The sequence below is a fragment of the Plectropomus leopardus genome, chromosome 1 (genome assembly GCF_008729295.1).
Source record: "Plectropomus leopardus isolate mb chromosome 1, YSFRI_Pleo_2.0, whole genome shotgun sequence".
NCBI classification, from domain to species: domain Eukaryota; kingdom Metazoa; phylum Chordata; class Actinopteri; order Perciformes; family Serranidae; genus Plectropomus; species Plectropomus leopardus.
Window position 1 is genome coordinate 21421036 of NC_056463.1, and position 17600 is coordinate 21438635.

Consider the following 17600-nt stretch of genomic DNA (forward strand, 5'->3'; position numbering starts at 1 on the left):
TGAGGTATTTACCAGCGGATACGAATCTGAAGCGGACTTCAGCGTCGTCATAACTGTTGTGGTTATTTATAGGCGATCTGGGTTTGCTTGGTTATGGCTGGGAAAGTTTGCGTCTCATCAGCCATTGAATTCACTGGAGCAGGAGGAGGAGGACTGGTGTGTGTCTACTACATAAGAGCCAAACCAGGGTCACCTTTCTTTTCTCTACCCGTTTAGCTTCCTCTCAGGTGAATAAGGTGCATTTATCACAGTGGATGTGGTGCTAGTGGCTCCTCGGAGGCTGGTGTTTCCCCGTCAGCCGCCCGCAGAGCTCATATTCAGCGACAGATGACAGTGACAGGAGGCAGGGTGTTGTTAGCTGCTCGGTGATAAGAGATAAACGGGGTGAAGGCGGCTGTCAAGCGCAGATAAAACCCTAAAATAACGGTCTGAATGCGACAATGCGGCGGCAAGAAGCTCATCGGCGGCTCGGCTGTGGACGCGGATCGTTGATCTGAAATGTTTCTCCGAGAGGACTTCAACAAGAAACACCTCACCATCAATCACTGAACCAGACTGAGGAGAGAAGAGTGTTTATTTTACGTTTTGTTGAGCCACGATGGGGCTTTTAATTCGCATGTCAAGGTGCTCACAAACCAAACTGAAGCTAACACAGCCGAGGATGTTGTGGCTGCAGCACCGGCCGACTCTCTCAGCTGCCCTCCGGAGAAAGAGGCAGTCCGCCGGGGTCAGCTCAGTCCACCCGACCCCTGCCTTCACTCTCTGCTCACCCTTCATGTCTGTCCTGCCCCGCAGAGGTCTCTCTGTCCTCTCCTCACACACACGGACAGTCATACACACACCTGTTGCCTTTGCCAGCTCCTCAGCCGCCTCCACACCCTCACCTGCCGGCTCAGTGAAGACCCAGACGGACACAAAGACAGCCCAGACACCGACCACTGTCCCCCTGGACGATGTCAAAAGGATCCTGCAACTTGCTCACCCCGAGAGATGGAGACTGGCAGGTGTGTATATACCGAGAGAGTCCTTTTACTGTCTGTCCTCTTGCTCTAATGACTAAAGGTGGTCCGTTTATCCTAAACACATCTCCAAGAGTCACTGACTCACGTTTTAGGACCTAAAGTTTAGGTGATTACCTGATGAGATACGGCAGATAGTTAACCCTCTAAAACCCGAGCAAATGATTTCATTCAAAAACACGGGGAAAAGGCAATGGGCAACTTAATAAGAAATGGCAAAAAGTTACCAAAAAAAATCAGTTGAAAACAAGCAACAACAAAAAAATACCTAAAATTTGCTGGAAATGTATTTATTTTACATTTTTATTATATTTTATAGTAGTTTCAAAATATACCCTAATATTTTGGATATTTTTCTAATATTCTAATAATCCCCCCCAACCCTCCTTAAAAACCAAACTAATTTTCTTGTCACCTTTTACTAATTTCTTGCAATTTTTGGGACATTTCTTGTAGGAATGCACAAAATTTGATTTTTTTCTTTCTTTTTTTGCCAATATTTAACAACTCATTTGGTAGATATTGATATATTTTTTATTCTTTTTTTTTTCCTGCCAAACTTTAGTGATCATCAAGTCTCTTCTGAAGTGTAATTATCATCATATTATACACACTCTTATTGTGATAGCCAACCAACAGATGGAGGCACATGTTATAGTACATGTTATATTCATTCAATGTGCTAAAAAAGAAAAATATCTGAACTTAGGGTTGACGTTTTATACGTGTTCACTTTGTATATCAGCAGAAATCAGCACGTTGGCCAATTCTAATATTTCATCTTACAGCCAATATTTAAAAAAGCAGTTTGGTCCAATCGTTTTGTCCGATGAAGATCCTGAAGGGTTTGAATGCATTGTTTCGTTGTTTTGCAAGTCACAAGTAAGTCTCAAGTCTTTGTACTCGAGTCCCAAGTCTTGACCTTAAAGTTTCGAGTTCTGGACAAGTCATGATTCACTCTTCACCAAATGTCATGTCATTTTAACAATAATACATCAAATTCTAAAATAATGAATCCTTTTTATATATGTGCTTATATTTAATATGTATTAATTTGGGAAAACAGCTTTGTTTGAAATTGGTGCGTCTGTAATTTTCGACCGTCAAATTTTGAACACTGTAATTTGTTGATTACCGCTTTGTCTTTACATGAATTAAATTGTCTTTGGAGGTTTTTTTTCCCAAACTGGCAGTAACGTAACTTCAGTTCTTCACGGTTCTCTTCCTGTAACGTCACTGGATGCTGTCGTCTCAAACGAAGTGGAATCAGGGGGATTAAGTGTCGACTTGCTGGGAATTAATAAATGGCATTTTGACTCTTTTTTGATTTTGTCAAGTAGAGTCTAACTTAATCAATTTCTGTGACTCAGTTCTGACTAGAGTCCGAGTCATGTCACAGTAAAGATTTTGAAGGTTTAATCCAGTGTGCGGATACTTTTTATCTTTCACTTCAGTGGCCGTGTTATCTTGCACCTCGCCTAAATATAGGAGGGAATTTGCACATGACTAACTTTATGCAGCATCACTCTCCATGATCGCACTACAGGAAGATTTAGATTTCATTCACACGGAGGAAAAATCTCATTATTTCTGCTTGTTCTTTCTTGGTCGTTACTACAGTTGTTTAGTGTGTTAAAGGAAGTTCAAAAGCCCAACAGTTTGAGATAAAAGCATAAACAGAAGAGAAATGTAAACTTTGAACATTTGACGCTTGGGTGCACAGTCATATTTTCATAGTTTTTTTAATCAGTCACAACAGGCCACCTCAGGACACTGTAGCAGGTTCAAAGCCTCCGAATCCCTCCCATATGTCTCCTCAGTGGCTGTGAGCTGCGTCGTAACCTGCTCTGACTCTGTTTAGAGACAGGTTCCCCCAGATTGGAAGCATTTACATCAAGTCAAATCATGTTCATTACCTGCAAAGAGCTCTGCTACTCTCAGCGGTTTATGAAGTTCATCTGGAGAGCACAGTTAAAGGACTACTGTCTTACACTATTAATATGTTACATTGCTGTACTATGATATACTCATGCTATAGTCTACGTTTTGTTGCTGTACCATGCGATATGTTGTGTTACACTATATTACTAAACTCAGGTTTTCCACAGATCCTTAAAAAGTCTTGAAAGGCATTGAATTAACTAATCTAAAAATAAGGCCTTCATTGGTATTAGAAGGTCTTAAAACAATATTTCAAAAGTCTTAAAAATGCAAAGACATTGGAGGTGGGATTTTCTGAATCTCTTTTTTTCTGATATTTTGTTGTAAATCTTCAAAATAATTGGTAACATTTTTTTAAAAAAAATAATTTACCAAATGCCTTTTTTTAAAGTCTTCCAAGATAATTATTAAAGCAGTGAAATAATGCCACATACAGAGCGAGACACACAAAATTAAGCGGTATCACAGGAGAGGGAGTGCAGTTGTGATTCGGTTGTAGAGGTCAATCACAGATACACAGTACAACTGCACGACCTTGAGTGTGATTTTGCTTCTATACAACAGTTCAATAAATGTCATTTAGTCGTTAACAGTAATACGGAATAACAGATTATAATCTGTTTGTTCATCTAATGATTTTTTTGACTCCAATAACACAAAATAGTTCTGCAGCTGCTGGAAGTGACAGTTGTTGCCTAGCAACACAAAACTTTCTCCTGTAAATTAGCAGGAAAAAAACTGGCCACTGTGTGTGAGTTAAGTCTACATGTTATGTGAAGGACAGATGTGTAGTATCCTGTACAATTATCTGTGTGTTTCCAGTGAAATAAGAGTCTGTTGACTGCAGCAGACTGTTGTATGTTGTGTGTCTCTTAACTTACCGAGGCGAGTAGGAAGAGTCCTTACCGGCTCATAACAGCAGTCTCCGCCGCCTCCGGCTGAGGAAACTCTAGTTTCTGTCACCAGTGAAGGGAGAAGGCAGGTCGACCCTAGAGCAGTGAAAGTGAAAAAGTTGGATCTGGTTAGGATTGGGAAATACCTAGCATTTATTGGTGATAATCGGTAATAACAAACACCGATAAATGCTATTCATGCAAATGCACTTCATCATGTCATTTTGCTCCGGATGCTTTTGTATGGCTTCTATTTTTTCTGTTCTTATTTTTGTTTTTTGTTACTTTCCATACTTATCTTACATTATTTCTATCCTTGTGCTGCTGCAACAAACAAATTTCCCCACCGGACAACCTCTTCAAATTTTGAAGTTAAAACTAAGTTTTATAAATCAAAACCCTTGTTTTTGCTTTCTACATTAAATTGTTTTTTAATTAAATTCTTTGTATCTCTCTCTTTTCCTGTATCCACATCAGCTGCTGTTGGCCTCCTAACTGTCTCCAGTGCGGTAACCATGTCAGCTCCGTTCTTCCTGGGTAAAGTGATTGACACCATTTACAACACTGGAGCAGACACTGAGACAATGACAGCCTCCCTGATGTCACTGAGTATCATGCTGACGGGACTGTTCCTGTGCGGCGGAGCAGCCAACGCTGCCAGAGTCTACCTCATGCAGACCTCAGGTGGGTTCAAGAGAGAGATTGATACTCTATAGAGGAACCTGGAGAAACAAAGGCACACACACATGTTCACACAGATGTTTATACTTAAAGCCAATGTAAACTCACTGTCTACATTCATGAGCAGAGTGACAGGAGTCTACTTCTGCAGCTCTTTATCTTCGCTTTACCTCGCTGGGAAAGTATAGATAAAAATAATTTTCTCTGTCTTATATTTCAGTACTGAATACTCTGCAGAGTTGTCATTTTTAATCTTTATTTCAACCACAGCCTCTACTAAACTTAAGTCCTGTTTCCAGGATAGTTTAAATAATCACTTGCGCTTCAAGATACCAGTCACCATTTTCTTGTGAGGGCCTGATTGGTACAGTGCGTGTGCATCTCTCAGTAGAGATGAGAAGGAAGCGATATTGCTTTTTCCTATGAGATTTTCATAATTAGCTCCAGGAAATGGCGTTTGTAATTCTTTATTACTACTTGCCTGAACAGGCATGCCAGTTGCTGGATTTATGAGCTTGGTGTGGCATTTTACTTGTCGCTGGCAATCCTTATTGTTGAGCCCTGCCCTGAACAACTGGGAGGTATGTTTGTGTTCTTGCAGAGAGTCGGGTGAGGAGATAGTAATCTGATGTCTGTGTTTTATATATGAAGCTAAAGCCAGGGGATGGTTGTCTCGTACTTTACAGAATGACCAACTTCCCATTTACTTACATTTATTCAGGAAGTAGTCCGTTCTGGTAGATATTTGTGCCTGTCAGAATGACCTACTTCACATTTAATGACATTTATTTTAGTTTAGCATGCATACTGTAATCAGGCGAAACAACCAGTCTGGCTCTTTCCAGAGTTTTAAAAAATGCTCCTACCAGCACACCTAAAGCTCCCTAATTAAGATCATCTAGCCGGCATTTGTTTTTTTCGTACACAAGCAGTGACCAGTTTTGGTTTTCGATTGCTTCTTGGTGACCAGCAGCCAGGAACAGTGACTTCCTGGCAAATTTACAGAGTAAACATAAATGTTTGTGTACAGATTAAACTCATGAGATGTTTATTTGTGAGCCTTGGAGATGCAGATTAGTGTTATCGGTAATCTTTGGACAAAGTCAGGCTAAATGTTTTCTCCTGTTTCCAGTATTTGTGCTAAGTGAGGCTAACTGACCGCTGGCTTTAGCTTCATATTTAGTGTATAGACATGTGAATTATATCAATCTTCTTATTTAAGTCTCAGCAAGAAAGGAAATAAGCTCATTATCCAAAATGTAGAACTATTCCTTTAATCAATTATTGTTTGTTTTTTTTCAGTCAGTTGAATAGTAATTAATTCGACAATATCCCAATTATTATGACAAATGCCAGGCAGAAATGAACAGAGCCTGAAGTTTAGAAAGAAATGTAGTGAAATATGTCCATATTTGTTAAGCTGTACCAACTATACTTTGCATTTTACTGAATGACTGCTTGCAAAAATGAATCACCTTCTAAAGTTGAAATCAGTTCATTTTGTGATGATGAAGTAATCAATGAATAACGCGACCGTCTCATTACAACTCTCTCTTACCTTCACCGATGTCTTTTCTGTCTTCAGGCCAGCAGATTATTCGTGATCTCCGCACCTCCGTCTTCTCCTCCATCCTCAGACAGGAAGTGGCATTTTTTGACAAGAACAGGACTGGCGAGCTCATCAACCGCCTCTCTGCTGACACTGCCGTGGTGGGCCGCTCAATCACTGACAATCTGTCAGATGGGCTGAGAGCGATGGCCCAGGCAGCTGCAGGTGTCGGTATGATGGTAAGGACGTCCCTCAGAGTGGTCTTCTGTGGCTGGTCAGGTCTGAATGACAAGAGGTTATTTTTTATGTTGATTTATATTTTGAAATAAATGTCTTATGTGTATTACTGACATGTCTGAAATACTTTTAGATTTAAAGGAACAGTTCACCACAAAAAACTCATAATTTTTCCTTTTACATGTAGGGCTTTTTATCAATTTAGAGATATTGGCCATAGAGATGTCTGCCTTCTGTTGAATATAATGGAACTAGCTGAAACTCAAAGCGCCAAAAACTAAAATGAAATAAAAAATGCGTTTGAAAAACTGCAGGATGCCATTAATGTTTACATCTCCTGCTGTTACAAGCACAAGCCTCTTGTCCATGAGTAGATGCATGCTTCCTTCTGCTTGTTGATACTGCTGGGAGGTGTAGTTTGATAGAAAAAAAAGTAGCTCCACATGAAACTGCTCACAACAACAGTCATGATTTCTGAAAGAGACATTACTGTAGAGTTTTTTAAATGATTTTTTTGCGCACTGAGCACAACACGCTGAGTGCCATCTAAGAGGAAACATAAAGCCTTTTTGATTTTGGGGTGAACAATCCCTTAAACACAATTATTGCAAAACAAGGGCACACTGACTTACAGTCTAAAACACTACAGTCAGAGCAAGGTGTTTGCATGTCTGTGGTTCTGCCGCTCAGTATGAGGAAGTACTTGTTATTTTCCTGACGTCTTTTGTTTACGTCTCTTCATTGTTGTTGGTATGTGGGCTGCACATTATTGTTTGTGGACTGTAAGACTGTTGGGAAACCGGTTTACAGATATACAAGGAAAAGCGGAGATTGTGTTTAAAGTCTGCCACACCTGGAGACACAAGCGTTGTGTGTGTGTGTGTGTGTGTGTGTGTGTGGAGGTCACTTATGTACATTATTGACCAACAGGTGGCTGAACTGATACTCATTTGCTGAGCTGTTAATCTAAATGATGCTTATCTGACCATGTTCTATCACCTGTCTCAATTTTTTAATGGCCGGTGACTTCCTTCCCACCACATTTTCCCAAAAAGAACATCATAAATTTAAAGATTTACAGGTTTACAGATTTACTACTTACAGGGAAGTAAAATGACTTCCTTGTGTAATGACTGTTCAGGGAAATGAATGGAGCTAACTGCTGTCATTTCTGATTAGTTACTGATTTGTTGTGAACTCTTTTCTGTCTTCCTCCTCTACTTCCCTCCCACCACTTTTTTCTGTCTTTTGTCCTCCTTCATATCCATTTACTGTTTTTTCCCCTCTCTCTCCTCTATAGTGCTACGTCTCCCCCAGTCTTGCGAGTTTTGTGTTGCTGATTGTTCCTCCTGTGGCTGGTCTCGCTGTAGTCTATGGCCGATACCTTCGCTCCATCTCCAAATGCACACAGGATGCACTCGCACAAACAACACAGGTACATCATAGAAACATACAGAATTAGCCAAGAATTAGATGAAGTATGAAGGAGTTAAATGCTTCAAACAGTGTGTAATAGCTTTTTGATATTTTTTGTTTTATAAGCATATGTTTGTTGTTGCCAGATGTTCAGCAGTTGGGACTGATAAGATGTGTTTGGTAATTAAAAACAAGGAAGCAGTGATAAAATACGATTGCAAATTTGCTATGCTGATTGTCTATCCTTTATTTTCATGTGTATCCGACAGAAATGCTCCAGTGCCTGTGGTAGCTTAATTAAATTCACGGACAGAGGAAATTTGTTTTGTCAATAATCTGGTTTCCAGCAGATAGTCATAATAAAAATGGTTTGCCTGTGTGTGTAGTTGGCGGAGGAGCGAATCAGCAACATACGGACGGTCAGAGCTTTTGGTAAAGAGCTGTCAGAGGTCAGCACATACACACAGAAGACAGACCAGGTCTTCAGCCTGGCCAGGAAGGAGGCTCTACTGCGAGCCGGCTTCTTTGGAGTGGTAAGTGTGTGTGTGTGTGTGTGTGTCTCCCATCAGTGAAGCAAACGGCATCCACAGTTAAGAAATGAAACATTGCACAGGGCCTTCTGCTTTTCTGCCCCTCAAGTTTGTCACAACGACACAGTACCTGACACGTCTGTATATGACGGATATTTCACCATGAAAAAAGTATTATCCAATCCTCCGCAAAAGGTCAGAGAATAAAAGGTTAAGATAGTGATGAAACGACTCAGTGTCACAACTTGGCTTGCAGCTCTTAAACAGGTTTTTTTCTTCATTTCTTAAACACAAGGACATCTGTATTCATTTTGCATTTGGATGAAATTAAGCTTTAACTGTCCACCCCTATTTATGGTACGACAGTACACAAAATCTTAGAAACGTCTCTCAATATAATGCAGTTCAATCTATCAGCACCACAGACTACTACCTTCAAAATGACCATGTAATTAAATGAAAGCCCATTCTAAAATTGTAAATAAAAAACATGAACCGTATGATAAAGTAAAACTATTGGGTTAGATTTAGCCCGCTGTCTGAACTGGAAACTCTGTCTCAAAAATAAGCTCTTTGAGACTTACTCAACTAATTATTAATGAAAATATTGTCCTCTCTGTCTGCCTGTACTGTTGCATTGTCAGGCATCATTTCGGGGCAGTAAAATGTAAGCACTTCGCAAATTGTTTTGTCACCGACCAGGACTATATTGCAACTGCAAAGGAAGCCTAGCTTGGAGTGGAAACACAACGCTTATGTTTCCATCCATTATGTTTAATCGTCCAGGTTCAGCAGGAACGTAGCTGTACTGACTGAACGCAGCGCTCAGTCAGTACAGCTCTGTCACAATCATAGGGTTCTCTGAGGTGATCTTATTTTGAATACGCATTTTCCTCATTTGCAGCTCAGTTCCCACAGAGGATACATGGGGAGATGTAAGGAAATGTGTTTTTAGAGAAATGAAACGTCCTTTCCTAAAGCGTCACGTGAAGTAACGTCTGTTTCTAATGACAGCTGCAGCTGATCACAGCTGTCAAGTCGGCTTTAACAGCTGCAGAGACTTTGATGGAAATTATTTTATTAAGCTGAATGTTTCAGGGAAAGTGAAATTATGTAACTCATCAAACCTGATGCTCAGGAATTATCGGCCTTATGTGTGACTGCATGGAGATGACAATAAATGATGTAAAAAGTGTTTTTTGCTGACAGAATGTCTCCAACTTTAAATGTATCGATAATAAAAGTTTACAGGGGAATAACTAACTAATGAAGAAGTTGTTTTTGATCTTTTTGTTGTTTAGACATTTAAAGAGATGGTGAATCAGAAAACAAAAAAAACATAAAAATGATGCTCTTGAGTTTAATCTTTACTCTGGTATGTAACTCTAGTGATGTTTTGATGTAAATAATATTCTCCTCGCTCAGTGAACTTTAGTTCAGATATTGAGAGAGACCGGTCTGCTTATACACCAGCTTCCCAGATGGGCTATAATCGGTGTAATGAGTGCTCCGTCAGGGAGGAGCAGTGACGCCAGACATTGTAGTAATCAAATAACCGTGTGTGTGTGTGTGTGTGTGTGTGTGTGTGTGTGTGTGTGTGTGTGTGTGTCTGCATATGTGTGTTTCAGACTGGTCTCAGTGGTAACATCATGATCCTGTCAGTGCTGTACAAAGGAGGCCTCCTGATGGCCAGCCAGCACATGACTGTGGGAGAGCTCTCATCGTTCCTCATGTACAGCTTCTGGGTGGGCATCAGTATTTCAGGTAATACACACGTACATGTGCACTTTCACTATTGTTAACATTCGTGTGCACAGTGGGTTTTGTGTGAGGGCTTATGGCTCATTGCTTGTCTGTTTGTTGTGTAGGTCTGAGTTCGTTCTACTCTGAGCTGATGAAGGGTTTTGGGGCAGGAGCCAGACTGTGGAAGCTGCTGGACAGAAAGCCTGAGTTTCCTATAAATGGTCAGTATCCCCATCTGCTAGTGGTGCGAGTAGACGGTTATTATAGCCAAACACACAAAGCAAAGACGTATGACTGCAGACAATGATGTCAGATCAAAAAACACACCTGCAGTTTCCACATATTGCCATAGGAGCTGCCAAACAGTATGAAATGGAGATCTTTGAGACTGTAACTTTGAACTCAATAATGGTTCTGTCTTTGTACCCCTCCTCCCCTGCTCCTCCACAGAGGGCCTCGTGCTTCCATCAGACCAGCTGAAGGGTCAGTTGGAGTTCTGTGACGTCTCCTTTGCTTACCCAAGCCGTAAGGAGGCACCCATCTTCCAGAACCTCAGTCTGCGGGTCCCAGCTGGGACCATCATGGCTGTGGTGGGACCCAGTGGCTCTGGAAAATCAACCCTGGTCTCACTGCTGCTCAGACTGTACGACTGTGATGCTGGTGAGAGCAAGCTTGTTCTGTTCAATAATTAATCTGACAGTTTAAAAAAAAAGCTGATGATGACAAGTTTAAAAGTGCAGGCATTTGAAAGATGTCCGTTTTAGCTCTGAAAATGACCTTTTTTCTCCAGGTATCATCACTATAGATGGTCATGACATTAAAGATCTGAATCCCTATTGGCTCAGGAGTCACATTGGGACTGTCAGCCAGGTAATAAATTCATCTTTATCTTGTTTTTATCCTGTACAACAGATCTCACAGCACACATAATCTCTAGGTGGCTAAAATATACTGATTTAATTTCAGTAAAAAATTGTTTTTCTCACATTCTCCGTCTCCTCTCCCACCTCTCTCTCAGGAGCCCATTTTGTTTTCTTGCTCTGTAAGAGATAATATCGCATACGGTGCAGTGGATCCTGAGGCTGTGACCACAGAGGAAATCTACAGGGCAGCCAGATTAGCCAACGCCTTTAATTTCGTCCAAGCTTTTCCTAAGGGCTTTGACACTGTAGTGGGGGAGAAAGGAGTGCTGCTGTCAGGTGAGAAACAGAGCTGGAGACACGAGAGAGCTATCAAAATATTCACTGCACTGTTGGTCTCTGTAAACACACATACGTGTGTGTGTGTGTGTGTGTGTGTGTGTGTGTGTGTGTGTGTGTGTGTGTGTGCGTGTGCGCAGCCGATGGATTCTGTGATTGCTGCACTGTTGGTGCAATAAAGCAATCAGCAGGGCTGATGATACTAAAGATGATATTTGTTATATAGAAAACTTTTATTATCCATTACATTTCAAGAAATGGCAATACCGGTCTGTGTGGCAACACTAAAAACAGACAGTAAAGGGCAGTTAAAGTACATAATATAATATAACACTTTTATATTATATATAACACTTTTTATCTGTTATTAACTCACATAGTTATAAATATATGTTGTGTGTTGGGAAGAATGCTTACTTATTCCTTTAAGTTTCCATATCAATTTCTAAGCAGTAATGCTCTAAAGAATTATTCAATAATATTCAATAATGCATTTATATCAAAGTTCCTAATTTGCAGTATTTTTATTTGTGGAAAAAGGAAAACTCAGTTCATTTATTGTAGGTCTCTATTAAAAAAAAAAAAAATTTTGATTTACATTTTAGAAAGAAAACAGTTACTAAATTTTCCAAGTTTCTCTGACTATTTTTTTGCTGCAATAATTGTGAAAAAAGTCTTTTTATCTCTGACTTTTTCACAATTATTTAAAAAAATTATTATTTGTACAAAGAAATTGGCCACCATTTTATTTTTTGGACAAGCAACTTGCAGTAGTTTCCCATCAGTATGATGTCATCGATCCAGTGAAGCCCAGTGCATGCTGGTAGTTGTAGTTTTTTTGGGGGGGGTTTTGTTTTTAACCTCTTCAACAAAAGCAAATGCCACATCCCCTCTTCTCTGTTTTCTCTGGTTATGTTGCACCAAGAGTATCTGTGTCTTTCTGTTGCATAGACAGTCTAGTTTTATAAAAAATATCATCTTTCAAACAGTGAAATACTTCTTATCATGGCTTCATGTGTACAGTAGACACATAGGGCCTGTTTAAAACTTTGTGTGTGTACACAGTTAACTCGTGTGTTTGTTTCTCAGGTGGTCAGAAACAGAGGATAGCCATAGCCAGAGCTCTGCTAAAGGTGAGCGCAGCAACATGATTGTTTGTTTTACTGTTCTTCCACATCAGAAGAAAGCACAGCTCTGGTCATACCTGCCATCTTACCTGTCATCTTCACATAATATTTGTTGTCCTTTAACTAGGACTGGATGTCTCTGTCAAGAGTCTCTCACAGTCATCATCAGTATCTAATGTTTATATTCACTGAGCCACAAGATAACATGAAAATGACACACTGTACCTGAATCTACACTCAAGTCTGGACTTCCCTGTTTTTCTGTGAATTAGTCTGTATAACACTAGTTGTGTTCTCTCTCCACAGAATCCTAAGATCCTGCTGTTAGACGAGGCGACCAGGTAAGAAAAACTGAGACTAGGGAATTGTTTTAACTGGCTGACAAAACTACTTTACTTACATTACTTGAACGGTCTTTATCTTCTTTACATTTATGTAGAGCATGACTGTAGCTAAGTTTGAAAATCATGGTGATAAAACTGTCTTCAGAAACGGTGTTCATTGAACTTTAATTGTTGAAGAAATCCTTAAAAAAGCATTTTTTCCTCAGTGCACTGGATACTGAGAATGAGTTCCTGGTCCAAGAGGCCCTGGAGCATCTAATGAAAGGTAGATCTGTCTTTTTGTCTTTACTCATGTAAGAACAGAGCTTCAGTACTGCTTCTCCTATAGCACACTGATGCCACTCTTTTTCTTTTTCATACCCTCTCACCCAATCAACAGGGAGGACAGTCGTGATCATCGCTCACCGTCTGTCCACCATACAGAATGCAAACGCCGTTGCTGTACTGGACGAGCGGCGTATAGCCGAGTGTGGCCAGCACACAGAGCTGCTAGGCAACAGGCAGGGACTGTTCAGGAAACTGATGGAGAAACAGGCGTTTCTACAAGATGAACAGAAACGAGCACTTCGCTGAGAGCACTGGGAGTCGCATGAAGAGGATGAGGAAGAAGGAGAAATCAGGAGGTGAGGTCAATGCCTGGGAAAAAACGGCTTTGCTCCTGAAGGGGTGGGGCAGAGGGAAAAATTATATCACCTGGAATTAATAGAGATGGATAAAAGCTGAAGGAAAGCAGACTGTCCACAGGAGGACAGATGAACACTAGAGAGAGACAGGAACATAGAAAACCACTAAGAAACATTAATGGGGTTTTCTTAAATGCTGCCAGTGTCTTTTCACTGCTGAAATGACTATTTAGCTCCACACGAAGAGGCGTTCGGATCATAAAACAAACAGGGTAATCCACAGTCAGGACTTCCGAACTGAACAATGGATCAGGAAAATATCTAATTCTACACTGAAAGACGAGGTCTAAATGGGAGTGAAAAGGAAACACGATGAAGACAGGCACTCCTCACACAGCGACATGTTGTTTTTAAAATATTGTCACTACCATAGTTTTGGGAGAAAGCTCAGATCCTGTTTTAAATATTTCAGGCATACCAGAATTTAAGTGTGACCTTATGAATCTGGTGCAAATGACTTTCATGGTCTTCTACCGGACACTATAGTCTGTTATCACTTCATAATTTTTCATAACCAAACCAAAAACAGTCCAGTATCATGTATACAAAACTGCAAAACGTGTATTTGTATCTATGTATTATTGCTTTTCAAAAACTTGAAGCTAACATACAGAGCCTTTTACGTTCATTTATGAGTCTCAAATGAAGCAGCTATTTTTTGTTTTAAAGCAGGACTGGACACTATTAAGACAAGAGCTGGGTCCCAGTGCTCGATATCAACCAACATAACCCAGTACCAAGTATTAGTGAAACGTCTCCAGTCAAACAATTCGTGCATTTGATCCTTTTTGCGCCACGGGTCTGATCCTGTGTTGTCCCAACTCCCCACAGGATCAGCATACTTTCTGTTACAGCCATCTGCAGAACTACTGTGCTGCTGCAGAGTCACCAAAATGGCCGAAATAATGACTACAGGCATACCAGCGGCATCACTTTAAGGGTACTGGTATTGTAACTTTTCAAAAGATGTCGTGCCCTAATGAGGACATAGAATAATGTGTGCACATTTGCCATAAAAAATATCAGCGATTATCCTGTAATTAAGAGCTGAGGTGCTTCCATATCTTCAAAAACATTATTCCTCTTATCCGGGATTTGGTCTCGGTTAATCATATTTACATCTGAAATGGTTTGACAACATATATTCAGTTTTTCTTGCACTGGATTTGACTAACAGCTCTGAAACTGCTAAACATTACCATCTATCTTTGACAAACAAATAAAAGGTGCACTTGGGAAAGCTGATTGAGGCCTGCATAACAGCCTCCTCTCTCCTCTCTTAGATATTCTGCTGCTCTCAGGGAGGAAGGTTAGGGAGACATGCCATGAAAGTGGTGAAGGTGGCCTGTGAGTCACGATAACCTCTCTCTTAACAATAATCTCACTGTCCAAAATCCCTTCATCTTTTTTAAACTGTTTTATAATCCTAATAATCCTTGTAAACTTCATTGGTTTAATTTAAAAAGGTGGAAAATCAGAGGCTGACATTACACCTCACACAGGCTGTATACTGTAGACCACTGTGTCTCTCAGTCTCCCCGACGCTGGAACAGGATGTGCACTTGGCCAGCTTTAAATCCTGTGTAAACCGCTCTAAAAGCCACAGCGCTGTTGTCGGAGAGCCTGACTAAGATGCAATGATTCTTCAGTAAATATTTACATGGAATACGTGTCCGCCTCACTGCTCAGGGGGAGTCTGCTGGACCAGAGTGTTACACCAGACATGCAAATGGTCTCAGCTTGGTTTTCCACAGCTCTGAAGGGACTGCAGGTTGGATTGTTTCTAGAACTGTTCGTAAGAAACAACTAAATATCTGATTAGAAGCTCAAAATAACATTGATTTACAGCACAGGATATATACACATTTACAAATGATCGCAAATTATTTAAACATCCCCTCCACTCAAAATGGTGTTTTTCTTCTGTTTATTTCCCCTAAAATGTCTGACTTTGACTATACTGACTTGAATCTGTGTAAAGGTTGTCACCAGAGAGGCGTTTTCACATTCCTCTGAGGGGGGTGATGTCTGCGCTTCCATAAAATCCAACCAAATCAACAAAATAAATGTTTGCATTGTTCGTTTCTGCAAACCATGGATTCATAACATTTGTATGTTATTATGTAGCAAAAAGATTGAAACTTAATATTTATTGGCAACAATTCTTTGGTCAATGTTTGGTTTTCTTTACGCACAAAAAACACCAGCTTTTGGGGGCACAATTCCCACTTTTAAAGCAGCAATATCTTGGTTAAAAAACATTTTTTGGTGGCAAAATAACTGCTAGAAATGTAGTACGTCTCCGACAAAACAATTGTTTCATTATTTGTTGGTCTCAAACAGCGGTTTGCAGCCTTGCAACTGTCAGTGTCACACCATCCACCATGCCCTCCAACTCCTAATGACAAATTCAGGTCATATTATGTAATCAGAACTATGTCACTCTGGAAACATTGATACATAGAAATGTAACAAAGGTGTGGTTTACACAAATGTACAATGTCGACATTTTCTTATGGCAACTGGGCTGCTAAAATCTGAGCTTTAGACTTACACTAGACGAGTTAGATGAAGTACATCACTAATAAGAAATCCAATCACTGTCTTATGTGCAAAAGCCAGCAAAGAAACCAGGAACCTCCAGTGCAGAGCATACTTGTCAGTGCAGAGAGCAGGGCTTGCATAAGCTCACTGAAAGTTTTTTTTTCCACTTTTTATGTGGAAAAATGATATCAAAGGAAATATTAATCATAGGTAAGTACTTACTTAAAAACATGTCACAAGGGGAACTTAAAGTCAGTCTATATTCAAATCTATATTTCCTATATTTGTATCATCTATTTGGTCAGACAGTATAAATCGAATTGCAAAAAACCTATATGAATACATTATTTATACAATATTTTTCAATCAGATTTCTTTCTTTAACTGTCCGACTAAATTGACGAGATAGCAAACCTGTGTGTATTTCTCTGTTTCTCTGTTTATTCTAGGTATTTTTTAATTTTTAATTTGTATGTTTTTGATAGGGGTTATAAACTTGAATAATTGTTAAGGTAGAGGGTGTGATGCACAGACTCTCAAAACAGTGAAAATTTAGAAGAATCAGTCCTGATAATATTTAAAGAAGGGATAAATTAATACAACATTGATCACTGGTAATTGACCATATGAAAGCCTGCTGATGTCTGTTGTCTGTGTACGATAGTAATCACCAGTAATCACTTTATGGTTGTAAAAATGTCAAGGTTTTATATACTTATTACAGTGTATCGACGGTACAGCAGCAACATGTGAGCTCTGTTCTCTGTCACTTTAACAAAAATAGTTTCTATGTTCTTTTTGCTACAATTTTAGTTATTAGTTAGTTATTTCTTACTGGTGGTTTTTACTTGACTCACAACAGATCTTCATTTCATCACAACCTGTTATTCTTAATTTTAAAGTTAAATTTTATTTTAATACGATGCCTTGAACACTGTCTCTGAACATCTTGTCCAGACTGTGTTGTGGTTCTTATGAACGTTAGATGGTAATATAACCAAACCCTGCTAAATCCATAAACACTGACGGTGCTGCCTAAAAGTTTGCCAGTTTGTGATGGATTCACGTCTAATGACAAATCCCAGAAGACTACAGAGGGGCTCTTTTTTTTCTTTTCTTTTTTTATATGTATGAATTATAAATAATATGGCCTAAATGGTGTATGATAGATTTTTAATTATTTTTGTGCTTGATAAATTATTCTGCTTCTACGTAAAGGTGAATAAAGTGAGATATTAATTGTTTTTATTTGTGGGCACATTTCTTTTTTTATGTAGCTATTTCTTAAGGTGTAGATTTCAGGGGACATGCAGGGGACACACACCCCTCAATATTCAGAACATGTGTGCTTGTCCCCACAATAAAAACATGAAGAAGCAAAGGACTTTTACTTTGACGAAATGAACATTTTCCCCATACATGGATGCAAAAAAGTACACAAACTACACTTTTATGAGAAAAATAACCTACTATAAAAGTTTAAGTGTATCCACATTTAAAGCTATTTACATATGTTCAGATTTAATAAATTATTAAGTATTTATACAGCTTTAAAAATGTGGATTGTTTTATTTGTTTTTAATGAGTAAAGATGAAATATAACTACATTATTTAAAGAGGTTTGATAAACCCATACTTAAGCAATATCACACCAGAGGGAGCGCTGTTGTACTGTTTATCATAACGGCTGTGAT

The 17600-nt window shown here is 39.4% G+C and overlaps 1 protein-coding gene across 1 annotated transcript; it reads left to right on the plus strand.

Annotated features, from left to right (window-relative positions):
• The first annotated feature begins 124 nt into the window (after positions 1-124).
• On the plus strand, positions 125-16363 carry abcb10 (ATP-binding cassette, sub-family B (MDR/TAP), member 10). Its single transcript, XM_042497586.1, has 14 exons — positions 125-1004; positions 4331-4537; positions 6120-6322; positions 7621-7755; positions 8123-8269; positions 9895-10030; positions 10135-10230; positions 10460-10669; positions 10800-10879; positions 11028-11208; positions 12298-12341; positions 12642-12676; positions 12886-12944; positions 13059-16363. Exons 1-14 carry the CDS (start codon positions 599-601, stop codon positions 13250-13252), a joined length of 2133 nt encoding a protein of 710 aa, XP_042353520.1. The 5' UTR covers positions 125-598; the 3' UTR covers positions 13253-16363.
• Positions 16364-17600: the final 1237 nt, after the last annotated feature.

Excerpts from the sequence above, each read along its gene's own strand:
- abcb10 (XM_042497586.1), top strand. The coding sequence starts at position 599 with ATGGGGCTTTTAATTCGCATGTCAAGGTGCTCACAAACCAAACTGAAG. Across the intron at positions 11,209-12,297 it reads GAAAGGAGTGCTGCTGTCAG|GTGGTCAGAAACAGAGGATA; the intron begins GTGAGAAACAGA and ends TTTGTTTCTCAG. Across the intron at positions 12,945-13,058 it reads CCTGGAGCATCTAATGAAAG|GGAGGACAGTCGTGATCATC; the intron begins GTAGATCTGTCT and ends CCCAATCAACAG.